The sequence below is a fragment of the Rhopalosiphum maidis genome, chromosome 4 (genome assembly GCF_003676215.2).
Source record: "Rhopalosiphum maidis isolate BTI-1 chromosome 4, ASM367621v3, whole genome shotgun sequence".
Classification (NCBI taxonomy): Eukaryota; Metazoa; Arthropoda; class Insecta; order Hemiptera; family Aphididae; genus Rhopalosiphum; species Rhopalosiphum maidis.
In genome coordinates, this window is record NC_040880.1 from 16,604,707 (window position 1) to 16,631,075 (window position 26,369).

The 26,369-nt window shown below is 28.6% G+C and overlaps 2 protein-coding genes across 4 annotated transcripts; both read left to right on the plus strand.

The window, feature by feature from the left end:
- Positions 1-3,879: 3,879 nt before the first annotated feature.
- LOC113549043 (microsomal triglyceride transfer protein large subunit) lies at positions 3,880-16,505 on the plus strand. 2 transcript variants are annotated; one of them, XM_026950190.1, is made up of 16 exons: positions 3,880-3,900; positions 8,562-8,872; positions 10,804-11,013; positions 11,078-11,230; positions 11,309-11,468; positions 11,545-11,696; positions 11,776-11,936; positions 12,013-12,173; positions 12,252-12,373; positions 12,470-12,627; positions 12,770-13,033; positions 13,239-13,470; positions 14,065-14,283; positions 15,089-15,243; positions 15,904-16,071; positions 16,227-16,371. In XM_026950190.1, exons 2-16 carry the CDS (start codon positions 8,588-8,590, stop codon positions 16,369-16,371), a joined length of 2,745 nt encoding a protein of 914 aa, XP_026805991.1. In that variant the 5' UTR covers positions 3,880-3,900; positions 8,562-8,587. The 2 variants fall into 2 exon arrangements, with proteins under 2 accessions (XP_026805991.1, XP_026805992.1); XM_026950191.1 differs by lacking the exon at positions 3,880-3,900 and having other exon boundaries at positions 8,588-8,872; positions 16,227-16,505.
- Positions 16,506-19,962: 3,457 nt separating this feature from the next.
- Positions 19,963-23,839, plus strand: LOC113560094 (nuclear pore complex protein Nup93-like). Of its 2 annotated transcripts, XM_026965872.1 has the most exons (3): positions 19,963-20,194; positions 20,589-20,672; positions 21,057-23,839. In XM_026965872.1, the coding sequence occupies exon 3, from the start codon at positions 21,068-21,070 to the stop codon at positions 23,597-23,599; it is 2,532 nt and encodes an 843-aa protein (XP_026821673.1). In that variant the 5' UTR covers positions 19,963-20,194; positions 20,589-20,672; positions 21,057-21,067; the 3' UTR covers positions 23,600-23,839. The 2 variants fall into 2 exon arrangements, with proteins under 2 accessions (XP_026821673.1, XP_026821679.1); XM_026965878.1 differs by lacking the exon at positions 20,589-20,672.
- The last annotated feature ends 2,530 nt before the right edge of the window (positions 23,840-26,369 follow it).

Here is a 26,369-nt window from a genome sequence, read left to right on the forward strand (position 1 = left end):
AAATAAAATAATATATTAGGTATGTATTAATTTTGTCATTTCAATAATGCTATAAGTAAAATAAAATCAATTTAGGTAAATTATTCTTATATTTAGCTATAATTGAGTTAACGGATACAAAATTTCTGAACATAACGACACCGGATTGTCGATGTTTTTGTCCGGGAGATTACGCTAGAATAAATGCTCCATACGATATTAGTGATATTACGGAACACATAAAAATGTAATATTATTTACGTGTTTATAAAACAATAGACTGAATACACGGTGATGGAAAAACAAAATACCTTCTACCACATTTATCACTGGAAACAATCCACTTCACACTTTATGGGCATATATTATAATATTAATTAATATTAGGAAAAAGGCCGATACAAAAAACAATTTGCTAATATATAAAAGTCGAGTACATTTTAAAAATAAGTCCAATAGGGGCACAAATTGGGGTATCGCATTGGTGACCCTATTTTTTCCTGTAACATATTGGCCTAAATCAATTTTGTACTGCACGTCAGCGCCGGTACAGCATAAATGTAATGAATAAACTATAATAATATTATTATTAAAAAATATAATATAAACAATTATTATAACAATAATAAGTATAATTATATAGTTTTATCACACCAAATCGCTATTTAAGAAAACCTAATTTGTTGCATACACCATTTTATAAAAACAACTACAGTTCCGAATCTTTTTTCCCTAGAGCTTTCTCATTAAGTAATGTCATAACTAATCACATAGATTTCTTCTTTATATCACGTGATTTATTTAAACAAAATGTATATTTAGATTTAAGTCTAGTAATAAATTAAAAACCATGTTTATTATTATTATTATTATGATTAAGGTAAATATTAAAGTTGAAATGTGTTTTAACTATTAACCTATTTGTTAATATTAAATGTTATAAATTAATTCATGTCATAAATTATTAATTATTTAGTATTCACTATTATCACTATTTTATTTTATTTTATTGTATTCATATTCTAATATTATTTTATCCTAACTTGTTAATTCTTATTTTGTCAAATTGAATCTTACACTTTCCGTACTATTATTACCAAAGGGTACCTACCCGTTTATAATGTATAAATAAATAAAATAATAATAACATATTATTTATATACAAATAGTTATATTGTTTTATTCTTTATTGTAGTTGACATTACTTGACAGTTATAAGATTAAAATTACGGTTCAAAATTTAAAAATATATTTATCTAAATATCACTGTCATATTAACTTCTTAAGATTGTGATAAAAATATAAATTATTAAAAATTAGTAACAATTTATCACCAGTTATTCAATTTGTTCATTAATAAAAAACTTTTAATGTAAACTCCAAATAATTTTATTAATTTTCCAATAACTACATGCAAACAACTTACATCAATTTATTTTATAATTTATTGCTTACTTAGTTGCTTCTTAATTTTTATAATTAAAAATTTTAATTGAATTTATGGTGTTAATTATTATAAATTCAGGTAGGTACTAAAATTAAAAGTATAAATTGTATTCGTCGATAACGACAGTAAAATTAAGGTTCAAAGTAACATCATAAAAGGCAATATAATTATAGATACTTGCTGAATGCTGATCACTTCTATTAATTTAAAACAGATTGAATTATTTTGAAAAAACTACATTTCATACATATCTGGGTGAAGGAGTAAGTTTCAACTTGGAAACTTTACATCATGATTAGGTGTGCTGCCAAAACAATATACACACATAAATACGTTAAAAAAGTCAATTTTATATTTCTTATTAAGCCACGACTACCTGTGGACTATATAAAACTATATTCTAAGCATTTTCTGGGTGAAGGAATTAGATTTGACTTTCGATACTTGAAGTATACATATTAATATATTAGCGTGTTACAGAAACAATATAGGCATATAAAAACGTAAAATATTGAATTTTTTCCTCTATTGGCCACCTGCTAACGGTTTTTTGAAAGAAATACCACTTTTACATTTTTTTTTAATAGTGTAGGTGTTTTTGAGAGTACAACAATTACTTAAGAATGTATACATTATTTGATTTGTTTGTATATGTACTATGTTTTAATACAGTAATACCTACATTAAATTAAAACTTAGAGGTAGAAAAATATGGCCTTAAAAATTTGGCAGCCCTCTTTTAAATCTGAATAATCTCTGAACAAGTCTCGCAACAATTAATTATTTTGAATATTTTATTTACGAATATTAAACTTCGTTTCCGTCAACATCCAAACTCGTCTTAGAGCACAACTGCGCAAGATATGCCTTACCCTGCAAAATTAAAATCGCACAAAGCAGTAAAAAAACGGAACGACGTACTAAAAATACAATATCGATGTATATGCAATACGGGTCGTAACTAGTAATAAAGGTTTATAATATACAATATTTAGCTTATTATCATTTCGTATTTACATGTAGGTGCTAAACTATATTAACTAGTATATTCAATAGTATTATTAAATTATTGTACGTTCTGTCAATGTACGAACAATGACCAAATAATATAAAATAACTAAAGTATTCTTTTTTAGTTTTTTCTACAATAACGTCAATAACACTTTAATGGACCTGTTCCATTCACTACTTAGGTCAGTCAACCGACAGATCGCGTTACGTAGTTCATTTTCTTAATTCTTACATTTAGACTAGAGCATTATAATTTTGTGAAATATTTTTTCGTGCAGAAAGATTTTAAAAAAACCCATCAATGTTCAAACTGGTGACTGTTTTAACATCTATTATGTCTATATTACAAGTCAAATCATATCCTAAATCTATGATTTTTATTTGCTTGGAAAATTTCAAGTATGCACTAAAATTTAAAAAAATATTGCTGAGTTTCTTGATTCTTCAAACTTTTTATAATAGCCACTGATTTCAGAGCACCCAGTTGATAACCACGGTAGTAATTTCAGCTTTATTTCTGAACAGCTCTCTAAATTAATTTAATACCAACATAAAAATACTCTTTAATTAAATTTTGGTTAATTTTTTATTTTTTCTGATATGAGGAAATTTACGTTTTGGATATACTATATAGCTAATTGTAGATATGATATCACCTATAATGTCTGTTAATATGATAATATTGGTATTGGTATACCTATACCAATTTGGACGTAGACGTTCTACATTTGTATTAGGCTGTTATCGTTTGGATATTATACTTTTTAAAATTTGTAAAACTAACCTTAACAGTTTTATTATATAAATATTATAGAATAATACTCGTCTGTGTTATAATATCAAATTAAATTAGTGAAAAATAATTTCCACTCCGCCGTAAAATGCGAAATAAATTAGATTTATATTAAATAGACAGAAAGTAACTTTAACCATCGCCATAATTATATATGTACATGATAAAATTATATTATTGTATAGGCGCACGCGACACACAATATTTAGCTGCTGTTCTAATTCGGTTTGGTTCATTATAATAATAATAATAATAATAATAATAATAGTAATATACTATAATATAATGAAGAAGACGAGAAGGGGGTACCGCATAAAATATCATATGCATGTACATTATATTATATGCGTGCTCACGCGACAACTACAAAATTATTACATCCTTTGCTTACCTCTGAATTAATAAGTGAACGTTGGGCGTCTAAATAATATGTATTAAACATATCAGGCGTATTCGCACCGCAATCACCACGCTGTAAATCTTAACTTGGCCGACAATCGTATGCGTAACCTGTAACATAATATTCAATAATAATAATAATAATAATATAAATATATTATAATATTATAACATAATCGAATTTGGCGAAATTCACAAGGATTGGCTGGATACAACAAGAAAAATTCAATAGATTGAACGGCTGATCGACTAAATCCGTCAACACAAATCGGTATGATACGCACTTTTTATATAATAAAATAAAAATCATGATCATAATAAATCTTCGATAATTACTAATGAATACGAAAGCATGAATTTTTATATAATAAAAAAATGACAAAATATGTAAATGTAAATTTATGTTGATATTTTTTTCCAAATATTGAAATATATGTGATAAAATATTTAATGAAGAAAAAATTATTTTACATACGAGTAGTAATAGATAATATAAGATATTATATTTTAATAACACAGTGATTCACCAAGAATACTCACCTACATATTTTCTTTTAATAATGAATTTATTCAAATTCTGATTTTTGTAATTTTTAATTGTATTTAAAGACCATATATTTGTGACGGTACAAACTTCTGTTTTTTAAATGATAACTACCCTTACTTTACTGTAAATTATTTAGTGGGTAATTGTTTTGAAAATGTCAATGTGTTTTTGAACAAATAATTCCTCAGTTATTAAAATGTTCACACTAAGGATAAAATCCTTTAAAAATGGTTTTATACAAATATAAGACATATATTATATCGCATCTTTTATTTATTATACTTATTAGTTATTACTTAGATCATTTTTAAAAACTATAGATGCTGATAGATTAATAGTAAAAGTTTTCAAATCGCCCTAGTATACTCATACTAAAATAACTCCAAAGCTACTTGTTAAAATTTTGATTTTGATATATCAACATTTTCCAGAAAAATCATCTACTAAATAATTTACAGTAAAATAAAGAGAATGGTACCTATTTGAAAATATAAGTTTTTTTCCACATAACACTATTAAAATAGTACAGAAAGTACAAGAATGTGAAAATATGGTCATAAGTATATTAAAAATTCAAAAAATCAGATTTTTATTAGTCGGGCATCATTAAAGAAGTAAAAGTGGGTTTATTACTAGGCGAATTAATCAGTGTACCGTTATTATTTATTAGTTGGTACTGGTTTAATCAATTTAGTATAGTTGTTACTATTTAACTATAGTATTAAATAGTAAATTCAAATGTAGTAATGTTTGTATTAATGTATTGTTGTTAAATTAAATATAAAATGTATAAATATTATCGCGTGTCAATAGTTCACTTGTATATGATACCGTTGGGTATCGGGTTTCAAAGGTCTAGTGTTAAATTTTCATTTTATCTAATTTTATAATGAATGCATTTGTGCATTCCTCCTGAACGACGACTGTCGTTCAGTCAACGTTGTACAATGTCTATCTTCACTCCTCATTGGTATACCTATACCGACCCAGACAACGTAAGAGAAGAAAAAACTTCTTCTAGTTTGACCTTCGTCATCGGTTCGATTTACGCACACCCATTTATGTGTATAATGTATACGAATATACGTTAAAATACCATCACGAGTCGCTCGACGAAACCGGTCTGATACCGATTGATAGTTATACACATTAAACCGTGTTTCACGCCTATAATATTATCACACGATTAATATTGTACACCTATCACCTATGTACGTTTGCGTTCACGGTTCACCTATATAATATTATTATTCAATTTAATTGATTTTATCGGACGAAATTATTATTCCTAGATACAATATTATGTAATAATTATAACACTAATATAATATATTATTATAATATTATATGTTTCTATAAATTATAATTATTGAGTTAAGCAGTTCGTTTATTGAACATCGTCCGATTACAATAATATGGTCGAGTAGTACATTATTATTATAACGATAACAGACATATTATATCTATTAATATGTTTTTATCGCCAGATATTAACTAACACTAGAGTTTATGAATATTATTATACAGTATTACGGAGTTTAAACTCCGGACGCTGTAGGAATAGGAAACTATATGTAATTATTTGTTGTTCTCGGATCGAAACAAATCTATCTCAACTATGCGATTGCCGCGTGTAAGTAGCAAACTATAGGTAATCGTAATAATATTATACAGACGCATAATAACGACCGTGAACCAATAGCCGCAACAAACTGCAATTGCAGCTCGGACGACAATTCCGTGACCCATGTATGCATTTGGTGGCAAGGCGGGAGACGTACGCCGCCGTCAAGACACGTCATCAACGACCACGTAGGTAGTCAGGATCTCGTTTTAAATAATAATATTGCGAGCGCATAGTTCCTTTCAAATAACAATTGACTCGACGCTCAACTGTTGTGATGACTATACATACATAAAAATAAAATATTATAAAATTATTATATATTTATTATCTATAACTATCGACCACGAACATTATTAATAATTCTGACCGGAGCCCGCCAGTTAGTGGTTATAGTCCGGAAGAACAAACAACGCATCATCACGCGTGAATGTCGGCAACCCGATTAAATATGTTTTATTTGTCTTTGTAAAATAATATAATAACACTAATAAGTATACAAATACACCGAACATTTAGGTACCTCACTCGCCGCATTTTAAAATACAGTTTCCGTGTTTTTAATATTATAGAATAAAAATATTTATCTAAATACGATAAGTAATATTATTTCGTATTTAAAAGTAAGTACCTAATTAACAAGAGGTTAAATGTTAAATAAGTTTACTCTGATATAAAAATCGAAAAAACTGAATACATGGAAACTACCCTAACCTAATCTGTAACAACCAATTCTTAAGTTTGAAAGTCTGCAGTCGTAGTAAATCCAGGACCGAAAACAGATAGCTTAATTTAAGGAAGTAGGTGCAACACTTTCCGCATTCAGTGTCGAATCGTTAATACCAGTGTTTCAAGAAAAATGTTGAATCGTAATCTTTAAGCAAGTCCTTTGGCTTACACAAAACCATGCAGGGCCAATGTGAAGGTCCCAGCGTATTTAAAGGCCGAGTGATCTGCAGACAGAAAAATAAGCTATTAGACATTTATTTCTGGTTGATATACTATAAGGTTTTAATAATAATAACATCAGTTAGTAAATTTGTTATTACATATCATTAACAATTAACAATTATTATATAATATATACAATATCAATTTTGCTATAAAGTGCTATATGATATGAAATTGTCAATAAATATTAATTGGATAGAATGAATTTATTTTCACTTTTCATATTAGGCATATGCATCCAGTCATCCAGATTCCAGATACATCGATGAGTATAAAACACACTTCTACCGAGCCCCCAAAGTAACGCCTGGTCTAAACACGCCAACGAATAAATTTCGCAAAAAAATGTTGCATGTAACCATTGTAACCAGCCCAACATTCTTTAAGCTTGACGTGTTTGTATTTGCATACTACAAAATAATGCGCGATAAATAAAATCGTCTTAGATCGATTTAATACAACACATTGCTGATTGGTCTGAGGAAAAATATTTGTTTTAGTATAAGGTTACATTATTTATAAACGTTAAAAAAAAATTGGAAACAAAAATATATATTATTGAAAATAGTTTTTTTAAACAATAATAACTTATTCGTTTTAAAAAGCCTGTCCGTATTCATTTGTCCACTATCGTATTCATTGTCATATGATAGTATTGACATAAATCAAGCAGTTTAGTTGAGTTTTTTCATTCATTGTTGATTTTTTTTTTTTTTTGGCGGTGACGGCATACCAACATTGTTAAGTTCTAGTTTTACTCTTTTACTCAAATATTACGGATGAGTTGCGCACAAATAACGTTGCGAATTTGCGATTATAGAACAAATATCAATACGCATTAAGATAAACACAGATATTTTTTCTGTATATACGTTTCCGCGATTTGACATAATATAATATTATTGTGTATATACTTTATAAACCTCACGCAATGCCGCGAAGATGAAACAAAATTAATGTACGTAAAGTCTACAAGTAGGTTTTCACCATATTACCACGTCGTATAGAGTCGAGTGTTGTACTCGAATTGTACCGAAATTTTATTACCTACATGTTATTACCCAAATAATTAATTAAATAATGCGAAAAACGATACTATATAGGACACTGTGTAGGTCGATTTTAAGATATTATACCGCGGTATTAAACACAACTAGCGACCGTGACGTTCACGGCGGGGCCGGCCGCACTATAGAGTGTTGGCTGCAAATACATATACTCTCAAGTCCGGACGCTTCTCAATTGCGGTCGTCATCTCGTCGTTCGGGTTCAGTGTACGGGAAGCGCGTTCTTACACACGTAACCGCTTGAATAATAATATAGCTTATTATTATTATTATATGGTCAGTACGCAGGACTGCGGTAGTGGTAGTGGTAACGGTGCAGGTATACGACATGATATAACATATATATAAGCGTAGAAATTTATAGAAGCCGGCACGGTCGTCGGTACCGGTGCAGATAATAAAAACAACAACAACGCGAAGGCAGTGCGTGCGCGTCGTTCGTCGTGTTCGGTCTTGTGTGTTTTATTGTCGTTTCGCATGCGTCAGACGTACGCATAACAATAATAATTTATTGGTACTTACCGATAAATATAACTATTAAACACTATATCTATCGTGACCGCGTTTGGGTTGTTGTACTCAAAACGGCGGATAATCATCTATCGTAATTTCGTACATGATATTCGCCAACCGACGATATAGTACCGATAATATTAATTATCGTTTTATCGCCCAATGTATTTCAATATTATTTGTTCGTCATCGTTATTGTCGTGATCCGTAAAACCGTTCGTCTGCATCAGCTGCAGGAGTGCCCCCCATACCGCCGATGACGTCCTCAACGGATTGGAGCGCATCCCGCGCGTTCTCGCCTCTCCTGCTGCTGCTGCTGTTCTTGTCATCGGCGCCAGTGTGTTTGGGTGATTTGGTGGACGGCTGCCGACTGTTCCCGGCTGGCGTTCGGTACGAATACGAATCGACCACCACCGTGCTGACCGGTGGATCTGCAGACAACCGAGACCCGGAGGTCGGCCACCGGGTGGTCGGTCGACTGTCCGTTGAAAATCTCTGGCCCGCTACCGATACTGCCGGCGAAAAACTGTTGCGATTACACGTGAGTACTGATGATAAGTGTATTAATTATTTTTAAAGTGTATAATACCTAACTGGTACATTTTTTTCGAATTCTTTGAAAAAAATATTGTACAAACAAAACAATACATGATATCTTCTGACTTTTGGGTCTCGAAAAAAGTTTAAAAAAATTTACTACAAATGCATATTATTATAAATACACCCTACAAAAAAGTATTAAAACTCGAGAGTTATAAGTTTTGATAATATTTTGATGGGCACTTATAATTCTAATACCACTACATGATTTTCATTTATTGTTGTCCATATATTTCTTTTTACCGTAATATAAATAGCGGTATTAAACTATACGTAGTAATAGGAGAGTAAGTTATAACGTAATCACCGATAGAATTTCTGTGGCCAAAAAAATATGTTTCCTTATTTATTTTCTGTATGAATAATAAAAAAGACTTACAATAATCATTAATTTATATTTTCACTTACCGTTCATAATATTGCTGTAAATAAAAATAAGGTTGGGGTAGTTTATTGTTAAATATCATTATCAATACGATTAGTATAACCACTCAATTTACGATAGTATTTCTGTTTGTTCTATATTTTCGATTTTATCCGTATAATTTTCATATCCTGCAAATTACGTTCGGGTTACTAAATGTTTAGTCGGACAAAACTTTTAGACCCAGTTGGTATAAAAAAAATTTTTTTGACTCGTATTTTTTATGAATTTTTTCATCATCGGATACATTGATTTTTAATGATATAATATTTTCGGTTTACTGTGACATTGAATATTTTTGGAGGAATACCGGTACTTATACGTTATACCTGTTTTTCGATTAACCGGTATTTTGTTCCACTAAAAATACTACCAGCTGGTAAGAATTACTAGTGACGTAAAATCATATCGATTCAGACGATTAATTATATGGGACTTATTATTTCCAGCTACCGTCGTTTCGCTAATACCGATATTTTCACGAGATCTTATCGATATTATTATTATTATTTTTTTTTTATTTTTTGGTATTATTTACTACGATTTTGTGTTGGAGTTAAAAATTATGTTTTTTTTAAACAGTCAAATCGAAAAATCATAGTATTAATAGACAAAAATAACTAATAAGATATAAGCGTATTTAGATAGGAACTAGGTAAGTACTTATTAATTACTAGACTTGTACATCATTTATACAAGAAAGACCCACCCTCAAATGCAGGTTGTAGGTCCACCATACAATTATGGTGTTAATTGTTGTGGTCTCGGATGCTTGAACATGATTTTATAAGAACTATAATCTAGATAAATAGGTCTGCTACCTATAGAAGTGCATAAAGCACTAAAATCAACCGTAGAAAATATGAACTCGTTTCTGCTTATAAAAATTAAATAATCATCATTTTTTTTAATACAATTTTTAAATTACGCTTCAAAATAAATATTACATAATGTTGGTTATTTATACTTATTTTTAATTGTATTTGTAATTTATCTATAATATATATTATAATGTTTTTAACTTCCTGTGACATAATAACATGTATACCAGTATACCTAACTTATATAAACTAAACTCTACTCTCCCAATACAAGCTATGCTTATAGGGAGTATTGCATATTGTTTATTTGTCCAAATTTGTATATGTATTATGTACCTATATTTGCAAAGTAAATATTATTATTATTATTATTATATTATAATGTATAGTGTATTTCCAACTAATAATTTCAATATGTATCTTATCTAACTGCTTTTTGACTTAAATTAAAATAGAATAATATGAATACCTATTATCTTTTATGTCAGTTCGAGTCTTAAGGAAGGTCAAACTCATTGTCCAACTAACTCATATTTTTATATATACATATATATAGCTATTAATATTAAGCTATGATAGCTCAACAATTACAAATGGTAACCGATTCATTAATATTTTTTACTGTAGTTTAAGTCACTCAAACTTCAAACGTGGTCCAAGAAATCAAAAAACGATATTAATCGTCAATTTATTGACCGTAAATCGAGGATCGATAGGTTTTCAGATCAACCATTTTTTGTGCACTGGAGGAACGGGCATATAGAAAACCTATATGCCTCTTCTGCTAATTCATTGACCGAGGAAAATTTTAAAAAAGGAATCGCTGGCCTCTTTCAAGTACAAAAAATATATACAAAAAAATAAAACTAGTGAATGATAGTAATTATTTATTTTCGCGTAGTTTCAATTGTCAAACCAACAGACTGTAGAATATTCAACTCTCGGAAAGTGTAACGTGACCTACAGCAAAATAAATGGAAATAGTGTTTCAAAACGAATTGACGGCTGTGTTTTACCAACTACATTGCCGCCTGAAATTAAACATCCCGAAAAAGTAATATAAAAAGTGTAATTTATTAGACTGACGTAATTCAAATATTTATACTTAAATAATAGAATGTATTTCACTTAGCTTTGGCAAGGAACTCTACGTTCAAAACGCGAAGGTTTGCTGAAATACAACCACGAATCCTTTATTGATGTGTTTTTAGATGAAAATCACGAGTACTCTACTAGTTTTATGAATGAAGTAGGAGCTTCGATATCATCAAAACAACATATAGAATTAAAAGGTATTTTCGATCATAAGTTTTGATAGTAACGCGGAAGTCAATTACATCATACTAAATAATTAATACTATATAATAGAAACCAAACCAAATAGCGATATCATTGAAGCTAATACTTTCGAAGAGGCAATTAATCAATTAGAAAAACAATTGAAACTGAAACTTGAAAAACAAAATTTAAGTCCAAAACACGAAGTTAAAAATTGTAAGCACTACGATTCGTGTAATAAAGTAAGTAAACAAAAAAGGTACTATATAATAATATATTATAAAAAATAAATCATTTATAATGAGTACATTTTGTGTTTAGTTGAGCGACGTGGTTAAAAAATACCACGATTCTTTATTAGATTCAGAACTGGGAAAGTCTAAATCGGCTTATGGTGCTATCAAAGTCATAGATGCAATTGTAAACAGCGACACAAAAACTATTAAAAATGTATTATCAGATAAAAAAAATGAAGACATAATGTAAGACATTTTAATTTAAATCATTGTGTATCTACCTACATATTGTATTTATTAATTTGATTGCTTTTATTTTTAGAGTTCAATTATATGACTTATTAGGAGCTGCATTAAATGAAAATTCACATAAAGCCTCGATGGAAACTCTAGTCTTTACTGATGCTAAAAGTATTGAAAAAATAGAAAGATACTTATGGAGCGCATCAATAAAATTCAATCCGAAAATAGAAATCATTAAAAGTAATATACAATATACACTTGACTATTCAAGTAAAATGTAGCTTTTGAATTTGTTATAATTTGATAATATTCTTATAGGTTTAATATCTATAACTGATGAGAAACTAACCAGTAAAAAAGTAATGGACACCTTATTTAATACTGTTACCGCTATGGCCAGTCGTTTGGATCGTTACAATCACACGGACACGAATGCTCTCGTGAGTATATGGTCATTAATCGAATGTATAATGATTCAATCACGTTTGGTGTAACATAAATCATAATACATCATAACACGCACATTTAATTTTTAGCTTTGTGGTGAACTAGTCGTCAAAACATTAGAAAGACTGGAAAAATGTAAACAAGACGACGATGAATGCATACTTACATATATCAGAGCGTTATCTAATCTCAAACATCCGCTGTCGATTGAAGTGCTGTTGAGCTTTGCACAACACGGAAACAGAATGTAATGACAGAAATTGTATACTTTCTATAAGGGGCGAGGGGTTGTGTAAAATTTAAAGTTTTAAAAACTATCGTGAACAATAATGTTGCGACAACTATACTATAATTTAACAATAATAGATATAACACACTGTTGTTTTCAGGACTAGCGCGTACGCCATGAAAACGATTAAAATGTTTGGCCCAAGTTTATGGAATAGTCAAGTGCTGAAATATTGCAACAAAATTTTCTTTCAGTTGGTCAAAGAACAAGACAGCAGCACCAGAGCAATAGCATTGGCCATACTCCTAGAGTCCGATCCCAATTACGATCTCCTAAAACACGTGGTCGAGTGGCTTGCGACACCGGGTGAAGGATACGAAATCAAGCAGTACGCGTTGGAGTTGTTGAAGGAAATGGCTAACCAGTGAGGCATTTGAAAGGTTCTTAAACGTATTAGACGCCCGTCTAGACGTATATAATGTATATAATAGTATAATAACAATAATGTTCGCGATCGCAACAGCTACATTTTTTAATTTATGTCTCGATGAGTGCGTACCTATACCAAAAAAAAAAAACCGCCAATCTTAACTCTTAACCATAGTAATTGTTTTGATTTTGATTTACAGAAACAAATCTTCGGCGAAACTGTTGCGGACAGTGCTAGTTCGTGAACGGTTAAACCATTACGGAAATATGGCGCAGAGAGGCTTGTCGTCGTGTTTTTCGAGGAAATTCATCAATTATAACAACATCACCGGACTAGTGAAAAACTCTCAGCAGATTTACTCAGGAGTGACTAAACGTGGGTCGGTGGACATTATATTGGAACACAAAAACATCAAATACGACTTGTGTAGCGTAAGAGCGTTCATTCTAATATTAATACCTCTGCTAGCTCTATACAATTTTCATTAAAACGACCAACGTCGACAACGACAACGTCGGACGTTAATGTTGATACCTACTTCCTGTAATTTGATTTTAAAAATGTAAAATGTACTTTAATTATCGACCGATTCGACCAAAATATTTTTTTAACTGAAAATTGAAAAATAGTTATAACATTTCAAAATTGTATTCTTTTAAAAACAATTTGACTACATATAAAAAGTGTTTTGACCGGCGTAAATGCTAACTTGCTCGATAGTATTTTTATTTTTTTAAATCGAATTTTTGAAGATACTAAAAATATTTTTCACGCGTACTTAAAGCTCAAATATATTTTACGTTTTCAACATTTTTATCTACTGATATAACTCCATGATCTATGCATACTATGACGTGTATCTGATGCTGGTAAAGGTTGGGTGCCGGCGTGCCGCTACACACTAATGTAGTAACCAATTTAATATATTATACGAATATACAATTACAATTTATTTATATTACAAAATATTATAGTGTGTGTACCTATTACCCAATACAAATATTATTATTGTAATATCGTTTCAGTTCGGTATGTTCACAACCGGACTCGGGTACTTTACATCCCTCTACGACGATTCGGGTAAAACAGACACATCGGACGAGGCCAATTTACCGGCCACGGCTGGTCTGGAACTGATCGTGTTCGGCGTGCACATTAGACCCTTCATTATGTTTTCTAGTCAAGGCCAATTAATGGGACACGTCTGGGCCGGAACTGGGTCTGACAAAACACCCATCATTCAGGTATCTATATTATGTAATTTTATATTTTAGCATTATTATATAGCGACAAGTTACATAATATTATATATATATATATCACGATAAAAAACAGAAATCGGGTAACACGCAAATTCTCTACGATACAAAACGTAAAACTTCATATTTTGAATTTTTTTATGGTAAACCTAGTTGTCATCAACCTCTTTTGTACAAGACCGTTTATAAATTTCAAATTTAACAGTATATATATATATGTATATAGTTACCTAGGTATCTTTTTTTTTTTAATATTAAAATATTAGTTAAACCGATAAGATGAATATTATTGTTTAAATATAAATAAATATGATTAAATACATATAAATAATAATAAAAATATAGTGGTTTTAGGTAAGTATAAGTATAATGTTAATTTTAAGAATTAAAAAATATCGTGCATTTAGTCATGAAAACGTGACAAAAAATTGTTGTGGTACTTATTTACATATATAATTTATAATACAATGTATATCATAATAAAATTATATGTTTTATTTATTTGTTGCTACACATATTGGAACTATGATATTTGAAACTATAAAAAATATTTTGATGTTTATATTTGTATTACCTCGTAGTACACTTTATTTCGCAAGAACAAAAAATAAATCGTTGTAGTTGTCCATTAGTTAGATGTTAGTAATTTTTAATACTCGCTATATAACTTTTTCAAACAACACATAGGCGATTTATATACATAGATACTTATTAAATTTCTTCTAGATTTTTGCTAGTGTTTCGTAATTGACTCACATATCTAACTTGTAAATAATATATTGTTTCGTAGGGAATATCTCAAATGATCGAACATCTAGAATATGTGCCACTGAGTAATGGAATTACAGCGAAGCTGAACGTTAAAGGAACGTTGTCACTGGACATATCCGGTCAAATAGAAATGAGCCTTTGGAATAAAAACGCGCAATCTGTAATCGAAAAAAAGTAAGGATAGCCATACATTATTATTTATTGTTTTAGTTTTTTTTAAATATTACAACCATTGTACATACGTTTTAATTGCGTCAAAAGTAGTTTAAAACAAGTTAAATCTTCAATAATTTGGTGGCAAATCAAAAATCTCGTAAGTTACCAGAAAATTAAAACGCATCATGCACGTGGTTTTAAGAGCCCTATTCCTACAGCTGAATTGTTAAGGGTATATCATGAAATAAAAAAAAATTAAACAAATAAAGCAACTAAATTTACTAACTCATATTATTGTCTAATTATTTCTATTATTTTATACAATAAATGGGTACCCTAGTATATACAAAATTGAGAGTACTAATCATAAAATATAAAAATCATGTGATCACTATAAATATAAATGATAAATTAGCTGCAACTGCTGTTTGCCTATTTGTCATGTGTTGGATATATATTTTTTTTAGAAATTAAACTTTTTCGTCGGCAGAACAACAAATTTGAAAAAAATACGTTCATGTACTCATATTTCTTATAGTTACAACGATTAGATTTAAAAAAATAAGTTGTGATAAAAATTTATTTTATTATTTTACACCAAAACTTTAAATTACTTTCTAAAATTACAAGCTACTTCATCTATTTAATTTACATTATATTTGTCTACTTTTTGCTCAGTGGCGGGGTCAGCATTCAAGGGTCATTGAAACTGGATACAGACTTAGTGACGGATGAAGTGGACTTTGCTCTGATTACCGAAGGGCTACTACACATGCACAGTGACGCCGAATTCGCAAAAAAAATTGTTTTATGCATGCGAATTGTTTTTGTAGACACGAACGTGACGTGAGTATATAAACAAATAATAATACTAAACACATATTAATTTTCAATATTTAAGCCACTTTTAACAAGTTGCCAAGGCATACATTATGACTCAGTTCTACCCTGTTTTTATTATGCACATATATTTCCTTCAAATAAAACTATTTTAATTTCAGCACGACCGTAAGCAAAAATCAAAAAGTCCACGGGCTACCACACAAGTCATACACGACCACAACGAGGACGCATCCGGTTTCCGGACGGACATTCGCCCTAAATCAAATGGTTAACGAGTTTTGTAATACGATCCATTCTCGATGAATTGGTCAACAATACATAGAAACGAAATATTTCAAAAAATATTATTATTATTATTTTTATTGTAATTACCTCAAAACACGACTGAATTATTTTTATTTTAAGTTTTGTTAAACGGACAATTCAGAAAGAAATAATATGGATTAGTGTTATTATTTATTAATTATTATTGAAGTTGTGTTAATTTTATCATTGGACTCCTACAATGTACCTATTCCAGTATTAATGTTAGACTCTGGTGTTTAAGAACAATGTTGATATCAGAAAAGATAATTGACCGTTGTCATTTACTTGAGTTTTTGAGTTATTGTTATAGTTCATATATTATATTATATAGTATAATAACTAATAAGTGCAGTGCATGGTGCATGGAACTTTTAATTAAAGAGGATGTTATATTAAATGATTAGTGTTATAAAGTTATAATTTATAAATTATCATGTATTATAGTGAATTGTGAGGGTAGAACCAAAGATGTAAATAAGGAATCTTTAATAGTTAATTTTTTAACATAGTTTATGTTCTTAGACTATGATATTGATATAAGTTATAACTTCTAATAATATATCATATTTCAACATTCCATGCTTAAAACTATATGATATATTAGTAATTAGTAAGTAGATGGGTACATTTTATATCTTTATTTGTGCTATATATATGCGTAAAGGTCACAGTCTAGACATTGTACAAGTTCAATTATGTTTCAGACCGATGTTGACACTAGGCGACGCCTCGGGGAAAACGTATTGATGCAGCTGCTGATAACTGATTAATGATTTCATATAAGTAACAAGTTTAATGATATATAGATACTACATTTGATAAAAATTTTGTATGTGCTCTATATATGTAATTATAATACTAAACGTACACAGTAACATATTATAGTCAAGCACGCATTATATTCGTTCCTAAAAAAATTTATTTTTGTTAAGGTAGGGCCAGATTATACGTATTTATTGCCATAATGCCATTACGTGTAATTTTGATTTTAAGGAGGAAGGATGACTTGGAAATTTTCGAAAATAAGTTTTAATGTTCACAAGAATAATTAAGTGCTTCATATTCACAAAAACATTTTTAATATAGAACTCATTTATACTATTAAAGTATATGCTGCTGATCGTTTTAATGTATTTTTATGACATTTTACGGGGGATGGAATGTAATGTAAATTTTAAAACTATACGAACTTAGTGAATATTTTGTTTGTAGAAAAAAGATTTTTAGTAAGATAAGGCCGTAATACGTATTTCTTGCCTCTTTAATATATGTAAAACAAATTTAATTTAAAAGTGATATGCCACCTAAAAATGCTAGTATACCTAATCCTTAAACTATTTTATACAATCAAGTCCATTGATATCCGTACTTTAATTTTAATTTTTATAATCAATCATGAAAAAAAAAACTAAAAAAACTGTTTAAAAACATACTGAATTAGAAGTAGCCAAGTAAGTATCTAATAAATGACATTAAAAATATTTTCAAAACCGTATTTTTACGAATATAAAATTCAATTTTTTGATAATTTTCTTTATTATTATTTACCAACTAGATCAATTTTCCACTTGAAAACCCTTAACGTTAAATAATAAAACATTTAGAATAACATACGTATCATTCAATCGTTGTAAAATATGTAGCACGTTCATTCCTTCATACAAAATCTATAAATATATTGCCAGAATTTCAACTGTCAGTTTAACCCCTTCCCCTAAAAACTAATAGAAAGTAATAATAATATGAAAAATGTGGCTGCATACGAATTGCGTCCCAAAATACAAAAATATACATCGTGATATCCTAGTTGCGTCCGCGATTTTCTCGCGACATGTACGAGTTGCGTCCTGGTTAATAATATACAAATTTTTCTTCCCACTTTTACAGACTGAGGACTGTCATTTGTATAAATGGTGTGGTTAAAAATTGTAATTATATATTCTAAATTATTTATTGTTTTAAATGTATAAGGTTGATTTTATAAAATAGTATGGTTAAAAATTGTAATTTTTTATATACATAATTTATGTATTGGTAAATTTTTGTTTGCCAATTTGTGTACGAAATCAAGACGTGCTATATTTTTGTTTTCAAACTCAGTCATAGTCTTTTTAATAAATTCTTCTTTTTCCACATTCTCTATTCATTTTCTTCTTAAATTAATAAATAAATTTTAATATAAATGTCAGTTTGAAAAATTTTCAATACTTCAGCAATGAACAAGTTGAAAAATGTTAGGATACGATGAATAAAACATCCCATTTAAATTTGAGTGAAACGATTCACATGGATTGGTGGTACGCATTAACGAGTTTGAGAACTCGGCCCATACTGATGGTTAAAATTTACTTTCCAGGAAAATATAATTTTTTTCAAAATAATTCAAAAAATTATCAACTGTTTCATCGTTAGATTTTATTATCATTAGGTCTTCATAAAAACAATTATTAACCTCATCGGGTTTTAAAAATGAAAGACCGAAGAATTATTTCAATATTTTTCATTACAAAGTTAAATAAAAATATATAAAACTATGATGAATTGTCCGAATTGACTATGTCGAATTGATGGAATATTGAAGTATGATTAATGCTGACATGAAGAAAATTAATTCCCATCAATAAATTGTAAGGTGGTATTTACAGATAAGATATCGAGAATCGAGAATATCTACGAGTTTATCACCAAACATTATTCTCAGTTGCTGAAAAATCATGAACGCAACTAGTATATATCGTGAGAAAACCGCGGATGCAATTCGGATGTGCCGTGACAAAACCGCGGACCTAACTAACACAAATATTATTTAGGGACGCAATTCGAATGTGCCGAAAAATGTTCTCGTAGAAACTATGAGTAACCATAGACATATTATCAACATCTAAGGGCCTAAGGGTATCTCGTATACGTCTATTATTAAAAAATAAAAGTACATGCAGGAATCTCTGTTTTGATGCACAAACTTACTTTTGATTATCAACCGACAACCTATAAAATATTATAATTACACTTAATGTAACCGAATTTGAATTGAATATCTCAATTTGTATTGTTATGTGCAGACTATTGATTATAGACAGACGAAAAAACGATACTGAACGATTAGTGAAGACGTTAGGCGGATAAACGGCGGACAATTTTACGATTGTTTTTCCGTGATAGTTATTAATTACTAATACTATATATATATTGATATAATAAGTATGTTTCAGTGGCGGTCACATCATGCAAAAATGGGGATGAGTATCCCAATTACTCTAAACTCCAGAGTTCAAGACCTAGACGGCTAGACTTGTCTATAATTTGTACTTCCATATAGTCACACTTAACAATATAAATATTAGGTATCCTACGTTATATTATTGATAAATCGTGAAAAAAAATGGTGAGTGGGTATTTAATGGTAATTGCTTCATAGTAAAAAAGCTCATGCCGCCACTGAATAACATAATATCTAAGCCCCGAAAATATAAAAGTAAGGTTCGAGGTGACGTACAATATTTTTGTCGTCATAATATGGCCAACACTGCGCGTTTGCCTATTATCATTCACACGCGGCTTTTGTATCGAACTATCTGTCATCTGCAAGTTGCTGCTGTTGATAAAAATTTAAAAACCGTGAACGTAAATAATTTTGAATCTTCGAGCAACATTCGAATAACGTTTTACATTATTTTTGTCGTCGGTTGTTTTGTTTGGTCGTCTGCATACGATCAACCACAATTACCCGTTTAAATATTGCTTGTTTTCAACCCATCATTGGCTTACGACTTACGAAGAAAAACGTTCATCGTTGAATGTTTTGTATTGCGATTTGCAGGTAAAAATTTAATAATGGGTATATTCAAAGGTTACGCTTTGCTTTTCACGGAAATTCTTCCTTAGAATTTTATTTGCGATACAACTCTTGTTGATAACATCACGGCTCCTGGCCAATTGATTATAAACAGAAAATAAAGTAAAATATATTCTATGCATTTTCAAATAAATTACCTACCCATAGTCCAAAACAATAATAAAACTTGGTAATTATTATTAATATACACATTATTTTTTGTCAGTATGTCTTATTATTATTTAATTTTATTTAATAATTCAATACTTATTCCAGTTAAATTTTCCCATGTAAAATCTCTTACAATAAAATAAGAAATTTATTTCTCTAAACATAAATCATAATATAATCAATGTTAATCTAATACTATTATTTTTAGAAAAATGAAATTAAATATTCATCCGATCAATTAAGTTGCCCAAATTTTTTACATCAATAACGAAAACGAAAACAATAATAATAAGTAAGTATATTATACATCGCTTAATTTAATCACTATTTGACTATTTTTTATCATATAGCTTTTATTACATATAAATTAGAGTCCTAATAATAACTTAATAAAGTTTTCATCTTATATTATAATTATACTCTAGGTAATTATTAGGTACTCTTTAATTGAAAATTGTTAAAGGCTATACGATTATAATTAAAATAAACCATAAATGAAGTTACATAAATAATATATTATTGTATAAATTTAATTGTCAAATAACTAAAGCTATTGGCTTAAATACCTAACATAAAAATTATTAGAACTACATTTCATAAACTATATCTGTTACTTATTGATGTTAGATTTATAAAATAATATTATTTTATTTACAAATTTTTCTTTATTTTTTAGAATTTGAAAATATGGCCACTTCTGATCTAGAATATCTACTGTTGCAAGGGCAAAAACTTTGCAAGGATACCGATACATTTAAGCCAGTATCGAAAATACATAAATCATTACGTCAGCTATGTCGAAACGCTGACCATGCTCCGAAACAATCAAATAGAGGGAATGATGAACAATGTGCAAAAGAATTTCTAGCAAATCGTGGTTTAGATCTTTGTGGCTATTCTAATGTTCTTAAAAAATTATGTACATATCGAGACAATGCTATCACACCATGTGATTCTAAACCTGTAATGGACTATTCCAGTAGTGTAGAATCCTTAATGGGAAGACACATTGAAGACTACATCAATAATTTAGAAGCAAATGATAACAAAGATGCTGATAATTATTTACAAGATCTTCCAATGAGCTGGAAAAACATTAAAAAAGATATTGTTTACAATGAGTTTGCTTCGGATTCATATGATGTATCATTTTGTCTTCAGAACTTATTAACTACCAAAAATACATATTTCACATTTGATCCTAGTCTCAATAATCCTAATGATTCAGCTTCTAATTTTCCTTTTGTCAACGATGTTCAAACCTACATTAAGGCAAAAGAATTTGGCGAAACAAACAAAGAATTAATTGAATATTTTTTTGAAACCATACATAGGAATAATGCCAATAATGCAACAGTAGCTCATATTTGGAATGTAGTTAAGTACATGTACAATTTAATTCCACAAAAATCGCCTTATGGATCATTTAATGAACGTTTTTCTGAAGAAAATCAAACAAAACTTGTCAAAAATGCCAAGAGCTATCTAGAAGATAAATACCAAGCTTTTCTCATAAAAGAAACAAGACATTTAAATGTTGTAAATGATGGTAATTACATGGCGGCTATTATAAGTTCTTATGTGTTTATGAATACCGGTAGACCGGCAACACAACAAAATGATTTTCATGTTGATGAACAATCAATTTGGCCATTGCTTTACTTCAGTTTAAGATGTGGAAGAATGGATGTTGCCAGTTATTTCATTAAAAAATCTGGTTTAGCATTAGATGATTTACTAAATGTATTTATTCACTTGAAAGAAGCAAATTTTACAGAACGTATTTCTTCCAATATTGGCGTTACACTAAACAAATATTATAGAACTCTTCCAGCGTATGATAATGCATTCAGAAAAACAATATTCTCTTTGTTGGGTATGGTGGAAGCCAACATGGAGAAAAAAGCTGTGTCCAAGACAATTGAAGACAAGCTGTGGATGTTGTTAGTTGAACATTTTGCAAGCAAGTACATGGAAGATTCAAACGGATTAGATTATTGTTCATTACAAAGATATATTTTAGACAATGGTAAATCTTACAAGGAGCAGCCTCATGTATACTTTGAGCTACTGTTTTTGATTGGACAATTTGAAAGCGCTATAGACTTTTTATACCGTAGTGTCGAGTTTTCCAACCATGCGGTGCATATAGCTATTGCATTAAACGAAAAACATTTATTAGCCACTCCTAAATATTTGCAAGCCCCGTTTTTGTCTAATGAGAATGTTGATGTAAAGTTTGTGCGTCTGAATTATACAAGATTGATTTTATTATTTTGCAATGAGTTTAAATCGAACCATCCTCACTATGCTACATATTACTATTATTTCTTAAGAAATGTAAAAAGTCCAACTCTAACTGAAAACTTGTTTCACAAGTGCGTTGCAGATCTTGCTACATCTTTTGATGGGAACATGTGTGATTGGATGTTTGGGTGTTTAGATGATATGAAAGATAACAGTATTTTACATAATATCTTCGATATTGACACTATTAAACCTATAATAGATAAAACACTAGAATTAACATTTGAGAAAAATAAACCTGAAGTTGCTTTTAAACTTTATAGCTTAGCATCAGACAAGGCTGCATATGGTATTATGAATAATATACTGAGTTTTGCTATTTATAATTATTATGATGTTTTTGGTCGGTCTATGATTGATGATAAATGTAATATAGTCAATAAAAACTTTTATGACCGTATTTATTCTTACTTGGAAGACTTGAACAATAAAAAATTATGTACATTGGAACCAATTGGTCCCATATCAACATTTAATGTCTTACGTAACATGTATTTATTTTTCTATTATTCTTCTAAACATGAATTTCTTTCAGCCATCGAAAAGGCCAATGATACAGGTCTAGTGCCGTTAACCAACGAAGATGCAAAACAATGTTTAAATAATTGCCTCAAGCATGGTGAAATTATACAAAGAAATATAAATAATTTTATTAAGTCATTAGTTAGTGTATTATGCAAAGAACATTCTAAAATTTTAAAATATCAAAATACCTCTATGGAAGAAGATTCATTAATTGAAGAAGAAAACAGTGATGTTTTTGATCAAACCAAAGAGATTGGATGGACAAAATGGAAACTTCAGAAAACCATTAGAGTTATATATTTATTCGCTGCAAAATTACCTGTACACATTGCTCTTGATGCGGTCGAATATATTTCAAACAATGCATCAAACATGCAACTCGGCTGAAAACTATAAAAATTATAATTAGATGATAAAATATATTTTTACTTGATTAAAGTTTTTATAACAATATGTAAACTGAAATATTTTTCATTCAGCTTAAATTTTTATAGTATATGTCATATTCATTATTTATTAAGGATAACAATTGTATTACAATGGTTTATTTCTGAATTTCTTACATTGTTGATAATCTCTTTAATATTTATTGAAACCATATTAAAAAAAAGTTATTATAATAGTGAACAATTTTGTTTTAATTTGGATAATGATATAATCAATATAAGTACCTATTTCAACAAATTCTAATGTGAATTTTGTTAAGATTTTCTTTTTACAGTAAATATGTTCAAAACTATTAGAAAAGATATATTTGGTTTGTTACAACTTAAAAGACCTTGGAATAAACAATTTATTAAACTGTGTTGTAAATATCAGAACTATAAAATATAATAATCTCATAAATAAAACTTTCTCTCACATGCATATGTTATATATATTATTTTAAAATTAATATTCACTTCTATCAACAGATGTAAATTTTAAGTGTCTTCATGACTTCACAAGTAATATTAAATTTATATTTGTTTCAGTTAACTACCTAAGTTTATATTATGTACTACAGTTCATGGCTAGATGTCTGAATACTGTCTGTGTTTAAATATCAATTGTTAATTTATCAGGAAAAAACATAAGTATGCGCTTAGTAAGGTAGACAAGTTATCAAACGTAACAGTGTCATGTTACCATATCATATAAATTATACTCAGATTAATAAGTGTTTAGAATAAACAGTTGGTCCGAACGTAAGACAACATGTATTAAGTAAATTTATTGTTATTAAGTATTTACAACTTTACAAATAATACAGTTTAAATAATTACAATAACTTAATAGTAGTAAAAACACAAAATCTTAATAACCATCAGAATACAAATTAATAATTATACCACATAATAAAATTTAAGCCTTAAACCTGTAATAAATGGTGTAATGTTTTATGTGTTGAATAACTTAAATGTGATCTCACAGTCAAACTTGATGTCCTCTATTAAGAGAGGGTTTTTCCCACAAATATTTATGCTGAGAAATTTATAAGTACCCAAAGGCCCCTACAAGGTGATTTATTTACCATAAAACATTCATTTCAAAAAATATTTATGTTTTTGAAAATATTTTTTTACATAGTTTCAAGTTGTTAAAAAAACGTTTTTATTAAAAAATTATATTTTTTTTAAGTTTTTTAATTTTTTGAATGACAACATAGTTTTAATTTCATATTCCAAAGCAGAATAATTTGCTGAGTATTTTGATAAATTTGAATTTAGGTGAGTAGTTTATGAGTAATTCTTATTTAAAGTTTAGACAAGCGGAGTAGTGGACAGACATTTTTCGGGGTAACCCTGTACCACTCCACTCCTCGCATCTAAACTTTAAATACTTATAACTCATAAACTACTCGCCCTAAATTCAATTTTTATGAATCAAAATACTCAGAAAATTATTCTGATGTGGAATATGAAATTTAAACTCTATAGTGTCAATCAAAAAAGTAAAAAACTTAAAAAATATATTTAAAAATATAATTTTTTAACAACTTGAAACTATGTAAAAAAATATTTTCAAAAACATGAATACTTTTTGAAATAATCAGTGTTTTTTGGTAAATGAATCACCCTGTATACTGAGACACTTGTTTGACATTCAGTTTCATTGTGCAACTAAATTATTATAACAAACATAAATATGTTTTTATACATTTTAAAACTATTGAAATTTAAATTATTTAGTATTTTAATAATATATACCCAACACAAAATCAGATAAATTTATTTTCTAAGTAGTGTAATCTTTTTAGGCCCAATTGACATTAGAATAGCAATTAACTTATCAATTTTTATATTTCTATGTTATACGATATACCTTGTATACAATGGTTTAAAATTGAAATCAAAATAAATTATTAATTATGAACTCTTTTAAATTTAATTCCAATTTAAAATTACTAGGGGGATAAATTAATCTATAGAATAAATTATAAAACTATTTTCATATACATTTGTAGATACATAAAAATGACTAGACATTTGTTTAATCTATATCATTAACATTTAAAATAATTAAATACACCTTTGCTGTTGTCCTTTGTATACTAATCTCATGGAACTTATACCTTCTGCAGCCAGGTGTTTGTTAGCAGATTACAGACTTCGGGAATAATATCTTAAAGCCTTAAAGATATTCATTTTTTAATTCTATAGTGGCTTAAGGAATCCGTACATCCTGAATAGACCAAAACAATATACCGCCATATTTATTATTATTATGAGAACTAAATATTTATTATTTATCTGGTTGACAAAATAAAAACATAGAATTAATATATTATAGATGAAATGTACTTTATAGCTTTTTGTATTCCTACTCACTCATCATCAAAAAATTCAGCTATAACATAAAGCAATCATACAATTAATATTAACTACAATTCATAATTTTTCACCATTGTTTATAATTATAATCAATGACATGATAAGTATTAAACAAGCATACCATCTAAATTGTATCTATAAATACAATCATAAAACAATTATTAATGTTATATATTAAGTGTATGGTATTATGTTGAATTAAGGTTGTAATGATAGGATCTCAATATGATTTATAAAACATTTCAATTTTTAAGTAAAAAAATAAAACCATAATTCAAATTGAAAACATCTTCCTCATTTCTTTATATTTTATTATAATTTCATTATATATTACATAAAAAAAA